General features: G+C 35.4%; 3 protein-coding genes across 5 annotated transcripts; 2 read left to right on the top strand and 1 right to left on the bottom strand.

The window, feature by feature from the left end:
* Positions 1-605: 605 nt before the first annotated feature.
* Positions 606-2,590, bottom strand: LOC143729193 (uncharacterized). Its single transcript, XM_077220311.1, has 2 exons — positions 2,209-2,590; positions 606-1,051 (listed from the first exon to the last, which is right to left on the bottom strand). Exons 1-2 carry the CDS (start codon positions 2,490-2,492, stop codon positions 811-813), a joined length of 525 nt encoding a protein of 174 aa, XP_077076426.1. The 5' UTR covers positions 2,493-2,590; the 3' UTR covers positions 606-810.
* Positions 2,591-4,030: 1,440 nt separating this feature from the next.
* Positions 4,031-12,967, top strand: dhcr24 (24-dehydrocholesterol reductase). The gene is made up of 9 exons (XM_077219566.1): positions 4,031-4,513; positions 5,683-5,841; positions 5,955-6,060; positions 7,385-7,503; positions 7,588-7,851; positions 8,547-8,690; positions 9,451-9,648; positions 11,440-11,618; positions 11,781-12,967. Exons 1-9 carry the CDS (start codon positions 4,283-4,285, stop codon positions 11,932-11,934), a joined length of 1,554 nt encoding a protein of 517 aa, XP_077075681.1. The 5' UTR covers positions 4,031-4,282; the 3' UTR covers positions 11,935-12,967.
* A 1,764-nt stretch (positions 12,968-14,731) lies between these two features.
* LOC143729648 (transmembrane protein 205) lies at positions 14,732-17,892 on the top strand. 3 transcript variants are annotated; one of them, XR_013200034.1, is made up of 5 exons: positions 14,732-14,855; positions 15,777-15,921; positions 16,223-16,386; positions 17,001-17,399; positions 17,774-17,892. XR_013200034.1 is itself a non-coding variant. In XM_077220989.1 (4 exons), the coding sequence occupies exons 2-4, from the start codon at positions 15,822-15,824 to the stop codon at positions 17,301-17,303; spliced, it is 567 nt and encodes a 188-aa protein (XP_077077104.1). In that variant the 5' UTR covers positions 14,732-14,855; positions 15,777-15,821; the 3' UTR covers positions 17,304-17,448. The 3 variants fall into 3 exon arrangements, 2 of the variants coding, with proteins under 2 accessions (XP_077077104.1, XP_077077105.1); XM_077220989.1 differs by lacking the exon at positions 17,774-17,892 and having other exon boundaries at positions 17,001-17,448; XM_077220990.1 differs by lacking the exon at positions 17,774-17,892 and having other exon boundaries at positions 14,740-14,851; positions 17,001-17,585.
* Positions 17,893-22,326: the final 4,434 nt, after the last annotated feature.

Below are 22,326 nucleotides of genomic sequence, written 5' to 3'. Positions count from 1 at the left end.
TTGCCCTGAGAGTCTAAAAAAATTAATAAATATACAAACAAAACATTTTCTCTTTAAAAAAAAAAACCGTCCACATCACTGCCAGAAAGCAATTCGGAGTTAAAAGGAAGTACTCTAAATACTTTTAAATTTTGAATATTTTGGAAAATCCTATGAATTATGAATTGTGTATAAGAGTGATGTTTTGTGAATATTACTATTGAATGGACTTATGGATATTAACTTGTTTTATTATTTATGTGAATGTAAATATATATATATATATATATATATATATATATATATATATATATATATATATATATATATATATACCTTTATTATGTGAAATAATTAAAATATTTCTGTTGATATTATATCAGCCCAGGAAAAACATAAACATTTATATTCTCTTGTTTCATTAAATCCACTAATATTAACAAAAACAATATATATGGTTCACTGGCTCTGGCAGACTGAATAAGCATCCAATTTGCTAATTTTGTGAATGATCAGTTATTGAAGTGGGAGACAGTAGGCCTACCTAAAATTAAAGCCACATCTCTTGTAAAATGCATTACATTATGTTTAATGAGAGATAAACCACATATTTCCAATAGCTTACGTATAGATTTTATATTTATAATGCATTTTATTTGAGAAAAGGCTGTTAACATGGTTAAGACGAAAACCATCTCAAGAGGCCCAAAACACCCCTCTGCGAGCTGTGGATTGTTAATGCCTATTTTGTAGCTTCATCAACACTTGTTTGTGAATATTTTAGGGTGGGTATTCAGCTCCTCAGTTCGGGTCTCAAGGGATGAACAGATATCACACTTCGAAACTGATCTCCCGTGAGCGACCAAACAGAGGTTCAGTGAGCAGCTGTGTGTCTGAGTAGCTGCGCCTCAGGTGTGTGGAGCTCCTGGTGGTTTTGATGGCCACCTCATAAGGCGGAGGAGGTTCCATGTCCCAGTGAGGAGGCCGACCCCGACTGGTAGGGCTGAAACAGGCTGGCTCCATGGGGGGATAGTCCAAATCATCACCATATACACATCGCCTTTGCACAGTCCTTCAAAATACACATAGTATTATTATTATTAATACGTTCATACTACATCAATATATATATATATATATATATATATATATATATATATATATATATATATATATATATATACAGTATATATATATATCACTCTGGACCTGGATAACTGGGATCTAAATGAAAGGTTTTATGCAGTTTATCAACACTAGAGGGACTTTCATTATCAGATAACAGCGCAGAGGATCAGCAGCAGTTCTTAGACTTCTCATCTAAGTGATTTTTAATGACATCTGAGGGTGGGGGAGAGGGGGAAAAGAAAGAGATATGGCTCAAATCTGGATGGATAAGGGTTATGGGTGGAAAAGTAAAATTATCTCCGTGTTTTGAACCTGTTAAAAGGTTTGTTAGAGGAAGTTTGAGTTCAAAGAGATTGAGTTAGCTTTCTGGGTGTTGGAATAAGAACAATAATACATCACACACACACACACACACACACACACACACACACACACACACACACACACACACACACACACACACACACACACACACACACACACACACACACACACACACACAAACAGCCTATACGAATTAGGATATTATTCATGAAATGTGTAACAAAGAGGTTTCTTTCCATTTGCAATTTTATACAGGTAACACTTTATTTTAACGTGTCCTTGTTACACAGGTTACATGTATTTACCATAGCAATAACAATAAATAAGGCATAATTACATGCAACTAACCGTAAACCAAACCCTAATCCTATACCTAACCCTACAGCATGTAAATAGGTAATTAATATTACTCAGTACTTAAATGTATAATAAAACTGTAACAACAAGGGCACCTTAAAAAGTGTAACCTTTATACTTTGTAACACAAAAATGCATTAAAATGGACATGAATGTATGTGAGTGCACATTTACGGATACTTAAATAATACAAAACGTTTTTGTTTTTTTTACTGAGAAAATCTGGCTTTTTTGACTGAGACTTTGGGGGTCCCTGAAACTGCAAAGGTGATGATAAGTATCACTCTATTTATAACGCACTTTTCGATGGAACCTCCTATATGAATCATAAATTGCTCAAACTGATTTTATCTTCTGCGTTGATTTTATTTAATCAAACATCAGTTTATGATAATTTATGATGCGAAACTCCACACTTACCCGTGCAGAAAGACGGACTGGGATTCGGGGATGTGGTTTCCGGCCGGTGGGGTGAACATGACTTGACTGTAGTCGTGGCTGTACTCTTCATTATAAGGCACCGGGGTTCTCTTGCCGTTCATAGCCCAGAAAAGTCCTAAAATGAGCATCACTGCCCCGAGCACCACACAGCACATGCTGAACGCCTGCAGTCGACTTTGATTAGAAGTTAGAAAAGCGGTGGAGCCACCGGTGACTATTAAAAATACTCCAATAAAAATAGCGCCATGATGTAGTGAAGGCATAATGCAAGTTCATATCATTGATCTATCTGGAATGGTCCTCGCGCATCTTCCAGCTTCAGGGTGATATCGAGACTCCAGGGTAAACTATTCTGCATTGGTTTAATTCTAAAGGAAATAGTTTCATATTACCTAGTGTCTTGATTTAGTCACTTGTAGCTAATAAAAAGGATATAAAAGGCATTATAGAAATGTAACATCGCCTGCACTCGATGGAGTTGCCGTTCACGCGCATCAGGTTTAGTCCATGCTGTCAAACGAGCGCAGCTGCTTTGCTGTCAAACTCCTCTGTCATTATAAGAGCATCATTAGAGTTCATGCCCCACCCAAGAGCCGTCTGTAGGCCAGATGCTTATTGGCATGAATTTAAAATTATGATTCCCAACAAGAAGTCATGTAGATCCTTAAAGGAGCTATTTGTTGTAGGCTACGTGGCGAACTTAAACCTTTTTAAAATAGATTTGTCTCGTATAAACAGGTACAAATGAATAAATCCATTTGATATTTGAATCGTTCGTTTGCCGGTTGAGATGTTCAATCATGACGTCAGTTTGCAGGTCAACTAATTATTTCGAAATAAATTGCTCTGAAACTTCATGAGCTTTTAGATTTTTCTTATAGGGTTTGTAGGATATATATATATATATATATATATATATATATATATATATATATATATATATATATATGTGTGTGTGTGTGTGTGTGTGTGTGTGCATATATATGTGTGTGCATATATATATATATATATATATATATATATTTTGTGCATATATATATAGTGAAATATTATTACAATGTAAAATTATGGTTTTCTATTTTCATATACCATCAAATATAATACATTTCTGTGATGCAAAGCTGAACTGTCAGCATCATTACTCCAGTCTTCAGCGTCACATGATCCTTCAGAAATCATAATGATATTTCACAATATTACTGTTTTTTTTTTTGTATTTTTGATCAAATAAATGCAGGCATGATGACCAGAAGAATCTTCTTTCAAACACATTAAAAGAAGGCTAATGTTTCCAAACGTTTGACCGGTAGGCTACTGCTAAATATACACTGTAGCCTAGCTAGTGGTTCCTTTTTGTTTATATTTTGCGAAACATATAAAATGTTCTATCAAAAAAATAAATTAAAATAATGTTCTCAGAACGTTCAAGTAGCCTAATGTTAATGTTAACATGGACCTTATTTTACTTATAAGTTAGAAACCGCTAAAAAACACATTGCTGTGCTAAAACTGGAAAATAATTTGATAAAATAGCACATTATAATATTTGAACCATCTTTTAAAATTTATCATTAAAACATATCAAGAGATAAGCTCAGCAGGTCAGACATGTGCATGTAACTGTAGGCCTACTCTAGTCACCTCATTTCTCAATTGCTGCATGATAATGAATGAACTCATCGCACCGAGTCAATGGTGTGACGGTGATTCTTTCTTGTGATTGGCTGAAGAGACGATACGAAACCACTGGCGTCATCTGATTTGACACTCTACTGACCAATCACCGCATGCTGGGGGCGGTGCTCAGACCACCTGGAAAATACATGGAAAATATAATGACAAATCTTAAGCGTGCAAGTAGTGAGAGAGAAGTATAACGAATACAAGTCGAATGAAATGACAGTTTATTAGACCGCGTTAATGCATGTGTTTTTATGTTCGTCCGTTGCAAATACAATTAAAAGCATTTACCAAAGCAAAGTCAGGAAACAAGCTCCATGCTCTCTTAAACTCCTTTGAAATTAGGCGACTGGTGATTTAAAAAGCTGTCGGAATGGATCCGTTGTTATATTTGGGTGGGTTAGTTGTTTTGTTTTTATTATGGATTAAAGTAAAGGGCTTGGAGTACGTGATAATACACCAGAGATGGATCTTTGTTTGCCTCTTTCTCCTCCCCTTATCCGTCATCTTCGATGTGTACTATTACCTGCGCGCGTGGATCATCTTCAAGATGTGCTCAGCGCCCAAACAGCACGACCAGCGAGTCAGAGACATCCAGAGACAGGTAACGGCAAAACCTCCCGCTTTAGCTTATTCATGGAGCCTGGGATTTTTATACCGTACCTTTCTTATACAATGCAGTATTTGATATATTGCACTTAAATACTGCTCTAAAGCAAATCAGGATCTGATTGCATTTTCCTGTTCAATGTTTATTCAGTAGCCTACATCAGTGAGATTGATCATGCATTCTGCATTAAAATTTGAAATTCATGTAGAGCCTAATACTAATGAATATGCATGAAAAACATGAAATGTGCTTTATCTATTAAGCAGGTGCTCCTTTAAGAATTCTGATTAAAAAAAAAAAAAAAAAAATATATATATATATATATATATATATATATATTTTTTTTTAAATCAGAATTCTGATATATATATATATATATATATATATATATATATATATATATATATATTATTTTTTTTAATCAGAATTCTGATATATATATATATATATATATATATATATATATATATATATATTGTAAAAAGTAGCAAGCAGCGTCCCCATTCAGGTCGCGGTTGTAATGGGGTGACACAGGGGCGTGGACAAAAGTTAGTGACACGCCCCCTACTATTCGACATAACAATAACAGCTTTGGTGCAGCTGTCATGGGAACTAAAAGTAAAACAATTTAAAATTGTTTCTGGTAATTGAAATAAAGCTTTAATATAAATATTATAAGAAAAATTAGAAAGGAAATAATGTAAAAAAGTTTCTTAAACTGAAATAAAAATAAATCAATGCTACATAGAAATATTAAAACAACAAAAAACCATAGCACATAACAAAATTACCAACACTGAAACTTAAAAATAAAACTGAAAATATGAAACTGAACTAAAATGTAATCTAAAAAGTATTAAACACTATAATATAATAACACTGAGGTGCACAAATATGAATATGTCAAACTGATAAAAAATAGACTAATTACACAGTAAATGATATCACTTTTGGTCACGACCAAATCAAATTGAACTTGAAATTACTTGAAAAATAGTAGTATGTGAAAATATACAAAATAGTGTAGCTGTTTTATTGTGGTTATTGCTGAATAAATGTAAAAATAATAATGATAATAATAATTAAGAATTAAAGATGCATGAACTTGATGAGACTTTGATGCAATTTGATTTTAATAAAATGTGATGATTTCAATGTTCCAGGTGCGAGAATGGAAAAAAGAGGGGGGAAAGAAGAAATATATGTGCACAGGTCGTCCAGGATGGTTGACTGTGTCCCTCAGGGTGGGAAAATACAAGAAGACGCACAAGAACATCATGATTAACATGATGGACATCCTGGAGGTGGACACAAAACGGCAGGTAGCTGTTGCCAAATATGCTCTTTTAAAACAGCAAAATTGTTTAGATATTTTCTCCTCATTTCTCCTTACCATTGTTACAAACAACAAATCAAGCGTTTACCAATTTTCCAGGTGGTGCGTGTTGAACCTTTAGCCAACATGGGTCAGGTGACCGCTCTGCTCAACTCTATTGGCTGGACACTGCCTGTCTTGCCTGAACTTGATGACCTCACAGTTGGTAGGTTATGAGAGAGAATCTATAATTAAAGAAATGTTTAAAGTGCCCTTTTATTATGCTTTTTTTGGATATTATCTTTCATGTAGTGTGATATAGCTATTTGTGAATATAAAATGTCAACAAAATTTAAAAGATCAAAGTGCATGATAGATTTCCCAGCCTTACTTCCTGCACGAACCTACATAGGTTTGTAACAAATTTGCATAATGTAAGCATATGGTCTTCATTGGCTGCATGCGAACAGCGTCTACTTTGACCCTCAAACACCGTGGTTGTAGCTGAGGCTTGGAAGAGTTTGGTTCATGTTATCGACATGTCGAGAAGACGCTGTTGTCAGCGTTATGAAAGCAAATCCACTTTGCATGCACTTCAAAAGGAAAAGGACACCATTGTTACCGTTCGTATCACTGTGTACACGAGCTGAAGCTGAAGCTGAAATTCAGCTATGGCAAATTTGCAGGGAAAAGTAAGTGAACCCTTGCACATGACTATCTGGATAAATTCAATAATACATGCACAAAAAGGGTTCACATACTTTCCCCAGCATCTGTGTGTTAAGCCTAGTTGTTTGTTACTAAGCCTCAGATTACAGCAAACTCTTATTCATGTGGCGTCTAGATGCATTTGAGCATTTTCTATCCAGCACACAGTAACATTTCTCTCCATTTAGATGAAGATTGTAAGTCATCTCTGACCTGAATAATCTCTCCCTCTCTTTCCGCATGCTCCGCAAGGGATTTGTGTAATGTCTCTGAGCACTTGCAGATATTCGCTTTCTTTAAATGGAGCACAACGTTCTCTCCTAATCAATATTATATGCCATGTGTGGTGCATCAGAGGCTGCTCCTAATTAGGTTTCAATGAGGCAGATTAGATTTGGGGCGGATACGGGTCCTATTGCTGAAAGTGTTTATAGATCCCAGAAAAGAGCGCTCATTGGCGGAGAATTGTTTTATACTCACTCTCCTTCAAATTCATTTGTAATTCTGTAGAGACACAGTGCTTAGTAATAAGACATGGGAAAGGTGTGTTGGGTTTGTGAAGTGTTGGACGATATAGGAGATATTTCTGGCCACATGTATTGATTTCTATATCTTTGAACCTGTAAGCACCGTATCAAAGCAATCGTTTTAAACAATACCATTTGTAAAAGCAGTTTAGAGCTGTGCATCTGCAATCAAAGGTCAGTTATTTGGACTTTTGATCCTGTCTTTTTTGCTCCAAGTTGGCACTTTTCCAAATTTGCATTCCAAATATATTTTCAGTGTATTTTTGGGCTATTTTTGTCCCCATCAAGTGTTTGAAAGTGTCTCTCATGATTCAGGCGGGCTGGTAATGGGAACAGGCATTGAGTCTTCATCTCACATCTACGGCCTGTTCCAGCACATTTGTGTGGCCTTTGAGCTGGTGTTGGCTGATGGTAGTCTGGTCCGCTGCACTGAGGTGAGTCCATTGTTACAGAGTATACAAAATACACACGCATAGATATGTTAAAAATCTTTATTAAAACAAAATTCTTGCTCACAGAAAGAAAACTCTGACCTGTTCTATGCTGTTCCTTGGTCCTGCGGGACTCTTGGGTTTCTGGTTTCGGCGGAGATCCGGATAATTCCAGCTCGAAAATGGGTGAAGCTTTGTTACGAACCCGTACGAGGCTTGGATGCTATTTGCAAGAAGTTTGCAGAGGAATCAGCAAATAAGGACAACCAGTTTGTGGAGGGACTGCAGTACTCTCGGGACGAGGCCGTGATTATGACGGGCACCATGACAGACTATGCAGAGCCTGACAAGGTGATAATGAAAAATCTGTAATCTGATTGGTTTTTCTTAGTACTTTTTCTATGACCCATTTATGGAAGCTTGTTTCTGCCATGGATTAAAAAATTAATAAAGGTAACTGCGACTTTTTACATTTATGACTATTTTTCTTGCCATTACTAGTTTATATTTCACAATTTTGCAAAAAAAACAAAAATTGGTGAGAATTGCGTGTTAAACTCACAATATTGAGAAAGAAATTCGAAATATTGTTAAATTCGCAATTGTGAGAAAAAAAAGACAGAATTGAGCGTTAAACTCTCAATTGTGAGAAAAAGTAAAAAATCCATGTTAAACTCGAAATTATGAGAAAAAAATCTGAATTCTGCTAAACTTGAGGAAAAGCAAGTCAGATTTGAGTTTTAAACTCGCAGTTCTGAGAACAAAAGGCAGAATTGAGTTTTAAACAAAATTCTGAGAAAAATTTTCAGAATTGTGTGTTAAACTTGCAATGAGATAATTTATGAGAAAAAAAATTTGCAATTACCTTTTTAATTTTTTTATTCTCTGGCGGAAACAAGCTTCCATAAACACTTGCTTGCTCACATATTGGCAATGGCCCATCCTTGTCAATGACACTGGTGTGATTATTATGAAAACATTTACAATTAAACCCCATTGAAGTATCATTCCGATTCTTTTTCTCTGTCTTTCCCTTTGTCTGTTAGACTAACTGTATAGGTTACTATTTCAAGCCGTGGTTCTTTCGGCATGTGGAGGGTTTCCTCAAGCAGAACCGTGTTGCAGTGGAGTACATTCCTCTCCGGCACTACTACCACAGACACACCCGCAGCATTTTCTGGGAACTACAAGTAAATTACTCAACAAAATCACCCAATTATATGCCCTTTTTCATATGTGTTTTTCAAATAAATAATAATAACTGTCATCATCTTGCTTTGCATTTGGGATATTAATAATATCAGACTCTTATTGAAACAGCCCGTTACAAGTTTTAACTTTCAATTTGGCTTTTGGTTTGTGGTGTACTGTACAATTAAAAATGCTTCAAGAGTTTTGAAATACTCAGACACATGCTTCGTCCTCTATGGGTTGCATTAGCGTAAGCATTTTTCACTTGTTCCATAATGCATAGTTAAAGATACAACTGTTATTCTTCTCTTCTATCTTAATCAAGCGACGTCTCTTGCTCGCTCTCTCTCTCTCTCTCTTAACCCTTCTGTCATTCTCACACAGTTTTGATGCATTATATCCACTGAAGCCTTCCATTAGCTACAGGAAGCATGCGTTGTCTGTTGATTGGCAGCTGCACTAGTCTAATAAACATCACTCAATAAATTATGCAGCTAAAGCTCAGGTCAGGAGTGTGCTTTGATTTTCAAACATGACTTTTGTGATCATAAGGAATGCTGTACATGTACACATATTCTTGCATTTGCTAACAGCACTTCCTGTAATAATCGTGTAAACATATTCATCGGTCAGCCCATTTCTTTTCGGTCTTATTCTATATCTTGTTCCCCTTTACTTTTGCCTCTATCAACCATGTAATCTTTGGTTTGCTTTTCCATCACATTTCCTTCCACCATTTCCTTGTTGTCTGTTTTTCAGGACATCATTCCGTTTGGGAATAACCCGTTGTTCAGGTATGTGTTCGGCTGGATGGTTCCTCCTAAGATCTCTCTGCTGAAGCTCACACAGGGAGAGACCATCCGCAAACTGTACGAGCAGCACCATGTTGTGCAGGACATGCTGGTCCCCATGAAACACATCAAGACCTCCATCCTACGCTTCCACGAGGACATACACGTGAGTTTTTGTCTGTTATTATTATTTTAAAACATGCTAAAGCTTTAATACTGAATTCTTTATTTATTGGAATAAACCGGGCATCAAAATATATTTGTTTATATGAAAGTCTGTTCCGGTAATGCTCACCACGGACTTTATTTTACTCAAAAATCGAAAGCTGCTATTCCGAAAACACATTAGAAATTCTCATGGGACTCAAAAAGCTAATTCTCTTCCAGACTACAAACTGAACAGCTCGAAAGCAGCCAAATCAGAACAATGTAAAAAGAGCCAGTACACTCACACACATACTGTATATATTACATTTTAACATTTCGGTTTTCCATTTTAATATGTTTAAAAGTGTAATTTATGCATGATAAATTGATTTTTCAGCATCATTACTTCATCAGTCTTCAGTGTCACATAATCCTTTAGAAATCATTATAATATGATAATTATTATCCATATTACTGGTGCTCAATTATTAATAATGGTTCTTACTTTTGTTAATGTTTAAAACAGTTTTTGCTGCATATTTATGTGAAAACTTTTTTCGGGATGAATAGAAAGTTTAAAGCATTTATTTGAAATTACAAAATCTTTTGTAACATTATCAATGAAACTGAAAACCTTAAAACTCATCTTTGCTCACCAAAATTACACATTTAAACTTTTTATTCCCCCTTAAATTCTTCATGCTTTAAAATAGCTTTATATGTAACTCTAAACCCCTGCCTCATTTAGTATACGCGGTTCTATGAATATGCAAATTAGCCCGCCTCCACTCAGTCACACCAGAGATTCACTCGTTGACGATCACACATTGGCATGATTGGTACGCGATTTCAAACGGTGTTTTTGAGACTGTCTTTGGTTCACTGCAGTTTTAAGGAGAAAATACTCAGCAATGGTTCTGACTTTATTTACACATGGAATTCTTTTAAAGCAGATTTAAAACACCACATAGACATATAAAAAACATTAAAAGCTTGAATTTCACCACAGGGGGACTTTAAATGGTAGTGTATCACTGTTTCCATAAAAATATTAAGCAGCACAACTGTTTTCAACTGTAAAATTCCAGAAAATCAGGACGTTAGAATGATTTCTGAAGGATCATGTGACACTAGCGATACTAGCGATGTTTCCATCCACCTATTTTTATGCAAATTTGACGGAAATTCCAAGATGCTCATATAAATTCAAAAATATGAATAAAAAATATATGCGCTCACTTGAGGCGGATACATTTTTTTTATCCAGTAAGAAAACATGTGCATAAACTATGATGGAAAACGCATTTACCAAATAAATTCCTCGATGCGCATCAAAAAGTCATGTGACTTTGCGCAATGTGACGGCATAACTGGACCAACCAGCAGACAGATCTAGTTGAATAGCATCTAAAATGTTGTTTTAGTCATTCTCTGAAATGCCTTAGGCAATTATACCAAATAACTTTGACGGCAGGGATACTCCAATTTTGCGCACAAGTTAAATTCACAACTTTGGATGGAAACATAGCTAATGAAAACTGTAATGATTCTGAAAGATTCAGCTTTGATTACAAGAATATATTACATTTTAAAATGTATTCAAAAAGAAAAGTTATTTTAAATCGTAATAATATTTCACAGTATCACTGTTTTGCTGTATTTTTGATCAAATAAATGCAGCCTTGGTGAGCATAAGAGGCTTCTTTCAAAAACATAATAAAAAACACTTGACTGATCCCACGTTTTGAATGATAGTGCATATGCAATGTACTATATTTAGTGCATATTCTCATGGTAATGTGTGTTGTAGGTGTATCCTCTGTGGCTGTGTCCCTTCATGCTGCCCAATCAGCCGGGAATGGTGCATCCTAAAGGAAATGAAGATGAACTGTATGTTGATATCGGAGCGTATGGGGAGCCCCAAGTCAAACACTTTGAAGCCAAATCATCCACGCGCCAGCTGGAGAAGTTTGTTAGAGAGGTTCATGGGTCAGTTATCACTATTCACCTTTCCATTAGTTAGTAAAGACTGGCCTAAATTTCATTAACCAAATTTTGAAATTCAGTAAAATTGTCTGTGATAAAAGTCTTTATAACATTATTGTCACAGAAATACTTGGGTATTTTATAACACAACACTTCCATATCTAGATTCCAGATGCTGTATGCTGATGTATACATGGAACGACAGGAATTCTGGGAGATGTTCGATGGAACACTGTATCATAAACTCAGAGAGCAGCTCGACTGTAAAGATGCATTCCCTGAAGTATACGACAAAATCTGCAAGTCTGCAAGACACTGAATCAAAGCAAACCTGAAAGTGGTGACCAGCAAAACAGCCAAATAAACTGTACAACGCTTTTGCTGAAGAACATGAGCAAATTGAGGCAGATACACTTAAAGGGCAAATACTCTTATTTCTTGAAGGAACACCAGCTAAGTTTCACATTTAACCCCCTTTTCAACTCCTATGTCTGTATTTGAGACAAAAAATAAAGGCCTTTATTATTTTTTTAAAAAGTTTAACATGATAAGATTCATTTAAACGGTGCTTAACAGATCAGTAGTTTATGTACATTCAAATGTGAATAAATATAAATTATAAATGAAACTATTTTAGAAAACTTGACTAATGATCTGTTAAGCATCATATGACAAACATTTATTATAAGAGCAACTACTGAAGCTATATAGGCCTAGAATATATATATATATATATATATATAAAATTGTTTTTATATATTGACAAACTCGCAATTGCTACTAGAAAAAAAATCCGAATTGTGAGAGAAAAAATTCCACAATAACATCATTTTTTATTTCATGGTGGAAATGAGCTATGAGTTTCCATAATTACAAATCATTATTAAAACAAATGAAATTTAAGAACAAATTTTTTATTTTCCTACATTGTCAATGTTTCCTACCTCACACTAGATGTCTTAACAATATCTAACATAATGATTCATTTTTGAGGTGTGTTAAGCATTAAAGCACTTAACATACGCCTGGGCCTGGCACCGTTTGTGAATGTGTTTAGCATTTGTTTTCGACCCATAATGTGCCACTTTTTAATATGAAAAACATATTTGTGCTTATTATGAAATGACTTTTGTCATTACTTCAGTTATTTTCAGTTAAATATGTTAGTATTTTTAGGTCTTAAACATAAACCTTTTTTTTATCTAAATATCCTATTTGTGTCCTTCTGAAATTGTTTTTGCCCTTTTATACTGTACACACAGTATATATTCTGTATTTGTATTTTCAGTGTGCTGGATGTCACATTCTTAGCAGTCTCAAAATATCCATTAAAATGAATAATTTAAACCATACAGACTGTCCTGCTGTTGATATCATTGAATTCGGCTTTGATCAATATAAATGTTCAGTATCTAATAATGGAGCTTCTGCTGAGTTTTTTTCTGGTTTTGATGGCAGTGCTTTATGTGTATGGGCTGTGTTGGAGTGGATTTATGGCTGAGGAATATATACCATGTAATCATCATCCATCTGGTCCAAATGAACATTAACTGCTCCCACTCTCTCTGTGAAACATGATGCCGGCACTTTATGATAATACCTTTTTGAGAAGTCACCTCCATATCATCTTAATTAAATATCTTTGCTTCAAGAGAACATTTTTCTTTTTTTGGAAACATCATAATATCCCTAAAACTAAACCATCATACAAATCTTCACTAATATCTATAATCAGTCATTAAAATGCACATAAATTATGGAAAACGCTTAAGGATAGAACACTTCTCCCATGTCTCCCTCTAGTGACTGAATTATATGAAACGATCTAACGATCTATCTAATGATCTATCTAACAAAATATCAAAGCATTTATTTTATCAAAATATGGCACAAGCACACTATTTCACAAAATAAGACTTCTTAGATTTCAAATGTGAGGCAATGGATTCATTGTTCAAAATTAATCAGCATGGACACAATTTCTGATACTTCGGAAATCATTTTAATATGTTGATTTGATGCTCAACAAACATTTATTATTATGTTGAAAACAGTTGTGCTATTTTTTTTAAACTGTGATAATTTTTTCTGGATTCTTTGATATATACACATTTCTAAAGAACAGCATTTATTTGAAATAGAAATATTTTTTGTAACATTTTAAAAGGCTTTACTGTCACTTTTGATCAATTGAATGCATCCTCTCTCTCTCTCTCTCTCTCTCTCTCTCTCTCTCTCTCTCTCTCTCTCTCTCTCTCTCTCTCTCTCTCTCTCTCTCTCTCTCTCTCTTATTCTCTCTCTCTCTCTCTTATTCTATGTGCTAAGTAATTCAGTTCTGATATGTACATTGTACAAGTCTGGCCCAAAGTTTCTTCTCTATTATACATACATTCACAAATCCACTTACTAATGTTCATGAAGTCCCTGGTGTTTCTGGTTTTGTTCTCCTTCAGTTGCACATGGTAATTGCCCTGAACAATTGTTAATCAAAGCAGTGGGACAAACGCTTAAAGAAAGCGCCCAAGAGAGTTACCCTGCCCTTTGCTCATTCACACCCATTAAATACAGACCAATGACATGTTGAGCACTAATGAATCCACCAGTTTGAACATGCCCTGTGAAGTGAAGTGATGGAGGGAGTGAATCCTCTGATTTTTTTACCGTCATAACAGCTGTATAATTAAGTTCTTTATCAGTTATCTGGTCCTTTGTTGAGGTGAATAGGCCCTAAATTCTCATCTGCTGACATATCAAATGTGCTGTCAAAATATTTTTCAAAAAGTAATTTGTTTTACTTATTGAAATAATAATAAGATACGTTTTTAAACGTAGGTTAAGTGTGCTTAACCATTTTTTCAGGACAAATACCCAGAAGTGAGCTAAATATGACTAAACATATTTTGTTTTTATTTTTTTCTATATATCCCATATAGACAGCAAAATGTGTGTATGTAAATGTGTAAAAACACCTTAAGAATTAAGAATTACCGTAATCAAAAAGCATCCACATAAAGCACGCCCACCACAGTATACAAAACCACGCCCAACAATAGCAAAAACACACAAACCACGCCCAACCGCATACGCAACACGCATAAACCCCGCCCACCGGTCTGACTACCACAGTCCGAGAGTTACTAACGTTACAGCTGCTGACCGGTTCCTCCTTCATCGTACATTTATGGTGTTCTACCAACCGGCCAACGACGATTTACATAGTGACTGGTGATCGTCTGGTAAGTAGATCGACATCATGGTGAAAGCATGTAACTTTGCTGTAATGATATCCAGCCTGTCATAACACTACAGGTGTAAGTTAGCTTTCACATGACGCAACAAAAAGTACGTGCTGCGAGAGCTTTTCTGTCTCTAACTTTAAGTCGGTGCCAGTTTAAAACATCAATGGATTTGATCGGAAATAGTCGCGGTGCTTAATCAGAAGCTTTGGAAGTTTTGGACACCGTGGCTGTGTCTCAACAACTAGTAAGCCGCCTACATAGACATTATGTCCCGAACTACATTTTTGGACATTATATTATAGACGCGTCCAGATTTCTATGCGTGCAGACTCGGAACCAACCGATCATGCATAGGTAGGCAGTTATAGCCTTCATTCTGGACATGGCGTTTGTGAATCGGCCTTTGCACAATAAAAGAGCACAAGTAGTGCAGTCACGCATACGATTCTTAAAGGGACAGTTCACCCAAAAATGAACATTTGTCAATTATTTACCCTCATGTACTTTGTATGACTGTTGTGGAACACAAAACATGTTACGCAGATTCAGTCGACCTTCACTTTCTTGGCATAAATCTCCATGCAATAGAAGTGAATGGTTACTGGGGTTGTCATTCTGGGTTAGGAGGAACAGCATGGTGAGGGTGACAAAGTTTTAATTTTAGGGGTGAACAATCCCTTTAATTTGTTAATCAGTGTACCTGGTATGATTCATATTAGATGGCAGATCTTATTTTAAGAAGGTTTGTTCCATTATGTTATGCCTTGTTACTCATGTGGGTGAAAGGTGAGTGCCTCCACCTCTTTTGTTTATAACGCAGTGTGTTTTTGTAGTGTGCATCACATTAAGTAGATGGCTTAAGACTTGTACAAGACATTAACTGTTACATAAACCTGATGTTTGAATGATTTTTCCGTCACAGTGACAGTGAGTAAGGGAGGTGAAAGACGATAGTGTGCCCGTGACAATGACTACAGACAGAGAGCCTCCTGTCACTGCTAAACTCCTTCACCTCATCTTTCTCTCCACCTTCTGGGGAATGCAGATATGGGTCACCTTCATATCGGGTAGGTTTGGTCTAAATGCACTTTCAATTGCATTTAATCTAAACATTTAAACTAAAAAACATTTTTATTTAATTGTAAATAACATGCAGTCAAGTGTCCGAAAACTTAACATTCAAGTATATTCTTTTAAAGGGTATTATTTCTGTAATAAGTGCTCCATTTTTAAAAAAAGTATGCTAAATGTACTTCCCTTTTCACAGGGTAGTTTTATACATTTATACAAATGTATTCAAATATAAACAAGGTTTATAATATGCACAGTCCTTAAGGTTGTCTTGATTTTTACTTTTGTTTTGCTCAGGCTTTGTGATGGACAACCATCTAAACCGACACACGTTTGGCTTCATCCAGAGCCGGCTCTTCCCGTTTTACCTGCATATCGGCTCAGCCTGCGCTTTCTTCAACCTCACCATCTTCGCCATGTACCATCCCAGCAACATGCTGGATGACAAAGAGGCCTTCCAGGTATTCAGAACAAAATGTTCCCAGATATGTAAAAAGATGTTCCTGAAATATTTCATCCAAAAATGACGAATGGCCCCAATGTCATTCCAAATCTGTAAGACTTCCTTTCCTCTTTGGAACATACATTTTGAAAAATGTGCTTGTCACTTTTATTCATTAAATTACAATAAATGGCGACTGTAGCGTTCAAGCTTCAAAAAGGACACAAGATCACCGTAAAAGACTTGAGCATGATATTTATTTATGTCTTCTGAAGTCATGTGAAAATTCTGAATTAGAGACACGGCACATTATTCATTGATAATCTTAATGAGCTGTGAACCGCTGTGATTGAATCCTTGAGTCAGTGAATTGAACTTTAACTGAATCAGTCAGATTCATTAACAAATCATTGGTTTTATGAACGGACTCCGCTGATTTATTGACTAAAATCGGAGTGAAAAGAGTTAATTGAATCGAGCATCTTTACTTCTCTCATGAATTTGTGAATGTTAAAATTTAAAAGCTTAATTTTAAAGCTATACGCAGATTTCACGCAGCCGCCATTTTGAACTTAACCTTTATGTAAGATGACAGAATCTCTTAATTCTACTAGCTTTCTGTTTTCTCCCCAGATCTTCATTTATTTTGTGTGTGTGACTGTGGCGGCAATAAACGCCCAGTGGTTTGGTCAGATGACTTCGGAAATCATGGCGGACATGCACCTGATTGAGCAGGCCTGTGGATTGGGTCAGGACATCGGACTCTCGTCCAATCGGGAAGCCTACGCCAAGCTCTGCGAGATGGACCCCAAGTATAAAAAGCTTAGCGGTCGGCTGTGGCTGTACCACCTGCTGTCCTCTCTTTGTAACCTCTGCTGTATCGTGTGTAACGGATACAGCCTTTATTACCTGGCAGAAAACCTCACCACCCTCTGATGACCTTCCTGCCTTTTAGTGGAGTTATACTCCCACAATGGAACGCAAAATTCGGTTAGTGTCTGTGTGACTCCGGCAGCGACAACCTGCTCTCAGGTACTGGATTACTTCCTGACAAATCTGCTCATTCTTGTTATGGATTGTCTTTTCTCAATCTTTGTTGTGCAAGTTTTAGCAAAGAATATGTATAGAGAATATTTTTTTTGTAAATGTTATAGATAATGGCTGTGGATATTTAAATTAGAAAGATGTTACACTGCACGGTTGAGGAATGGGGTGGGGGGGGGGGGGTGGGGGGGGTTGGGTGGAACGTCACGCAAGTTTAAATGAACAAAAATGGGAAGTGGAAATATATTTTCTAAATGTTTTCCTTTTTTTATATTCTAAAAGTTATGGTTTTATGAGCAACTTCACTCTATCACAAAAAAATATATATTTTATCAAATTATTTGGTTTCTCTGTTTCAACAGCCAGCCTCACCCTTTTCTCCTGGATTAGGTGTGAATGTATCAACATGTTCGCGCACAATCTTTCACTTCACTTCTACATTTTAACAGGGATGAATATGCTAATTATGCTCTCACCTTGATGTTGAATTAGAGCTTAAAATGAACCCCCTGCACTAGTTATACCACAGTATGTGTGTATATATATATATATATATATATATATATATATATATATATATATATATTTAAAATATGCACTACTTGTTAAAAGTTTGGGGTCAGTAAGTTTATTTTAAAAAATAAATGAACACTTTAATTCAGCATGGAAGCTCTTGATAAAAAGTTACGGCAAAGACATAAAAATGATACAAACGATTTCTATTAAAGAAAAAAAATCTGTTCTTTTGAACCTTTCACTCATTAAAGAATTCTGAAAAAATTTATCACGGTTTCTACAAAAATATTAAGCAGCACAACTGTTTTCAACATCACTAATAATAATAAATGTTTCTTGAGTAGCAAATTAGAAGCATTTTAGAATGATTTTTGAAGGATCATGTGACACTAAAGACTGGAGTAATGATGCTGAAAGTTCAGTTTTGTCATCCCAGGAATAAATTAATATTTTAATATATATTAAAATAGAAAACAGCTATATTTTAATACTATTTCGCAATATTACTGTTTTTCTGTATTTTTGATCAAAGGAATGCAGTCTTGGTGATCATAAGAGACTTCATTTATATGCATTAAAAAATATTACTGCCCCCAATTTTTTTCCATGCTGTGTTGGCTTGGTTCATGAAGTATGTTCAACGTTGAGGCATTGTTTCATTTGTATTTGCTGTTAAGAGACATTTACAGATGCAGATGCTCTCCATCTGAAACCATCAAATTGACATTTGTCATGACAGGTTCAACAGAAACCAGCTTATCTCCTGTTTGACTGCTTTTGCACTCTGTGCCTTTGCCTTTTGCAGGTGTCAAGCAACAGCAAACCGGACTACCTTGTTGTATATTGACAGTGTTCTTTAGAGGCATTTTTTTGTGAAACACATGTGATGTAACTCACTAATGTGTTAGTCATATAAAATTGTGTGTATTCAGATACTAAGCACCATTATAATAATGGCTACACCTTGCTATGGAATGTTCTGCGTTCAGTCGCTTTACACTTCTGCTGTCTGTCCACCATATTCGTATCAGTTACTGTACAGTGCCTTGCATAGCGATATCTTCCATTTTTCTGTACTGTATGGCAGTTCCCAGTAAGATGCTGGTGAGGCTTTGAGTTTGTCCCTGTAATTAGGGATTTACTATATTTTATCAATGCAAATGAACTGGCAGCTATAACAGTGAACCTGTTAATGATTATATTTAGTGTGTTTAAATTAAGAATGATTTAAATATCATCTAGTATAACATGGTCAATGGAATGAAATACAGAACAACTTTGTGCTTAGTTTGTGTTATTGAAGTTCCATGGATTTTCAGATGAAGTTTCGTTATTGTCTGGCTATGTAGATGAAGTAGTAGATTAAGAATATTTTTGCATACCAGCTTGCCAACTAACAGTTAACATTCTCAGAATTGTAAGGTTCTCTCAAACTTAGGAACAAACATTCTTATAAGGGGTCCTTCACACAGAACGCGTTTTTAGCTTTGGAAAAGTAGTAGAAAGGTCTCGGGACGCGTTTTTAAAAAGTTGAACTGATTTTAACTTGAGCACCTTGTTTTTGGAAAGCTATGTGACAAAAACGCTGCAAAAATAAATAAAAAACTAGCGCAACGGGTCACGTCAGTCTAGCGCGAAAAAACACGTCAGTCTAGCGCACGTTTAAATAGAAAAACAATGGAAAAGTAGCGCATTAAAGGAAAAACGCGTTCTGTGTGAACGGCCCCTTACACTCACATTTATAACATTCTTTCAAAGTGTCTTGACTTTAATAATGTTCTCAAAAGGTTGGAACAAAAACATTATCTATAGAACATTTTATCTGTGTTTGTTACTCGTTTTAGTTTTGTTTGCAAAATGAACAAATGGAATGTTCCCTTAATGTTCACATTACCAAGAAAAAACATTTTTACAAAACCGGACAATTTGAACGTTCAGAGAACATTCAGAACTAACGTTTTTTATAGCTTATATTACGTATAATGGGAATGTTAGCGAAACGTTCTTAGAACATATTTTGGGTCTGTCTGAATAAAAGGTAATTTCATTTTATATTGCGTCGATGTAAACCTGAAGTGTGTCTTTTTGGCATCAGACAGCAAAGTTAAAATGTCAAAAGTTTCTGTTTGTTCCATTTGTAATTTGTGCACGAATTACACCTCACCTTGTTGAATGAAGATTAATGTCTGAATCTGTGATGAATGTAAAGCTGTTGCAGTTACATTGTGTTCTGTATGGAAATGGGATGAATGTTTTTTCAAATAAATTAATACAATTGTGTTTAGATTCTTATGTTTTTTTGTTCTCAATCTCAACAGGCCCAAACTGTAGTCTAAATGTACATTTTAAATGTCAAGGAGAGCTTGTACTTGGAGTTAAATATTTTACTGGTATGAATGCCAATATATTTTACAAACAACTACAAAAGATCTAAAATAAGATATTATAACATTTTGTAAATATAGGTTCAGATGCTGATTGGTTTTATGTGACTGAAATAATTATGACTATAAGCAGGGCAGTAATGCAGATGAATACAAAAACACATTTACAGATTAATCAAAAACATAGATTTGATATATACCAGGGGCCTGTACCATGAACAAACTCAGGTTTGCGGGATTAGTTTCGAGTTGACAAAACCAAACTAATCCAACCAGGCTTTGTTGGTACCATGATGCTGATCATCAACTTTCTCTGTCAACTCAGGCTTTGATCTTGATTTTAGGAGTTTAGGTGTGACATCAGTAGCAAACAGACAATCACCATTCACTTCTCTCTTCTGCAGGATATTACGAGATTGAAAAATATTAAGAATTTAAACAAATTTGCACAGCAAGAAGAAAATAGCTCTCTATGAAAGAGGACAACTAAAAGAAAAAGTCTTGCTATATCAGTGCAAGTAAAAGTTGTGAAGTTTATACTCAGTTGATAAAGGTATAGAGAGAATTGAACTTTTCAACTCACATGTAGTCATTTTATAGCTTAATCTGTCGATTCTAAAGCATATTTATATTACCTTTATATATTAATTAATTTAAACTGTGCATACAAATAATTGATCAACTAAAATTGTACGTGTGATCGATTAATAATTACATAAATAATATCTAAATCATACAAAATTATTATTCTAAAAGCCAGACGATTTTGTCTTTAAAAATCATTTGCTATGTAGTGACCTTTAATTTGGAGTAGAAACAGGTGGAGTGACTTTATTGCATCAGACAGCTTTATTGCTCACAGCTAATTGGTCCCAGTTCGGGTTGCATCCTCTTACCTGGAACATAACCTCCCCCGGACCAGGGGCCTATACCATGAAGCCGGTTTAGGTGGCTAGCCAGCTATGTTTCAGTTTGGTTTGCGTCAACCCTGGGTTTTAGGGACCATTAAAGTGGTTTGGCTTTTAGCAGTGTTCATTGCCATAGTAACTTACGCTCCACGGCTAACCTGGTCCGGGGCAGGTTATGTTCTAGGTAAGAGGTTACAAACTGAACTTGGACCAATCAGCTGCGAGCAAAGTGACACATGTCTGATGCGATAAAGTCACTCCACCTGTCTCTACTCCAAATTAAAGGTCACTACATAGCAAATGATTTTTAAAGACAAAATCGTCTGGTTTTTAGTGATGCTAGAACAATAAATTTGTATGATTTAGATATTATTTATGTAATTATTATACCCTTTATTAATCACACAAGTACAATTTAAGTTCATCAATTATTATTACGCAGTTTAAATGAATAAATATATAAAGGTAATATAAATATGCTTTAGCATCAATTGATGAAGCTATAAAATGACTACATGTGAGCTTAAATGTTCAATTCTCTCTATACCTTTATCAGCTGTATAAAATAACTTCAGAACTTTTACGTGCACTGATATACAGTAGCGAGACTTTTTCTTTTAGTTGTCCTCTTTCATATACAGCCGTTTTTCTTCTTGCTGTGTAAATTTGTTTAAATTCTTACTATTTTTAATACTTTTATTTAATAAGTGAATTGGGCTGCTTCTCTCGCGAGAAATTAATCTCAGTTTCACTCTTTCTCAACATGTGATTGGCTGTTCGCTACTGATGTCACACTTAAACTCCTAAACCCAGGATCAAAGCCTGAGTTGGCAGAGAAAGTTGATGATCAGCATCATGGTACCAACAAAGCCTGGTTGGATTGGTTTGGTTTTGTCAACTCTAAACTAATCCTGTAACCCTGAGTTTGTTCAACTACCATCATGGTACAGGCCCCAGGTTAGCCGTGGAACGTTAGTTACAGTACTATGGTGAATATACACTGCTAAAACCCAAACTACTTTGGTGCCTAAAACCCAGGGTTGGCGCAAACTAAGCTAAAACATACCTGGCTAGCCACCTAAACAGGCTTCATGGTATAGGCCCCTG

Source organism: Siphateles boraxobius, unplaced genomic scaffold, assembly GCF_051911475.1.
Source record: "Siphateles boraxobius isolate OS27281-9 unplaced genomic scaffold, OSU_SipBor_1 8, whole genome shotgun sequence".
Taxonomy (NCBI): domain Eukaryota; kingdom Metazoa; phylum Chordata; class Actinopteri; order Cypriniformes; family Leuciscidae; genus Siphateles; species Siphateles boraxobius.
This window is presented reverse-complemented; position numbering and strand designations above follow the sequence as displayed.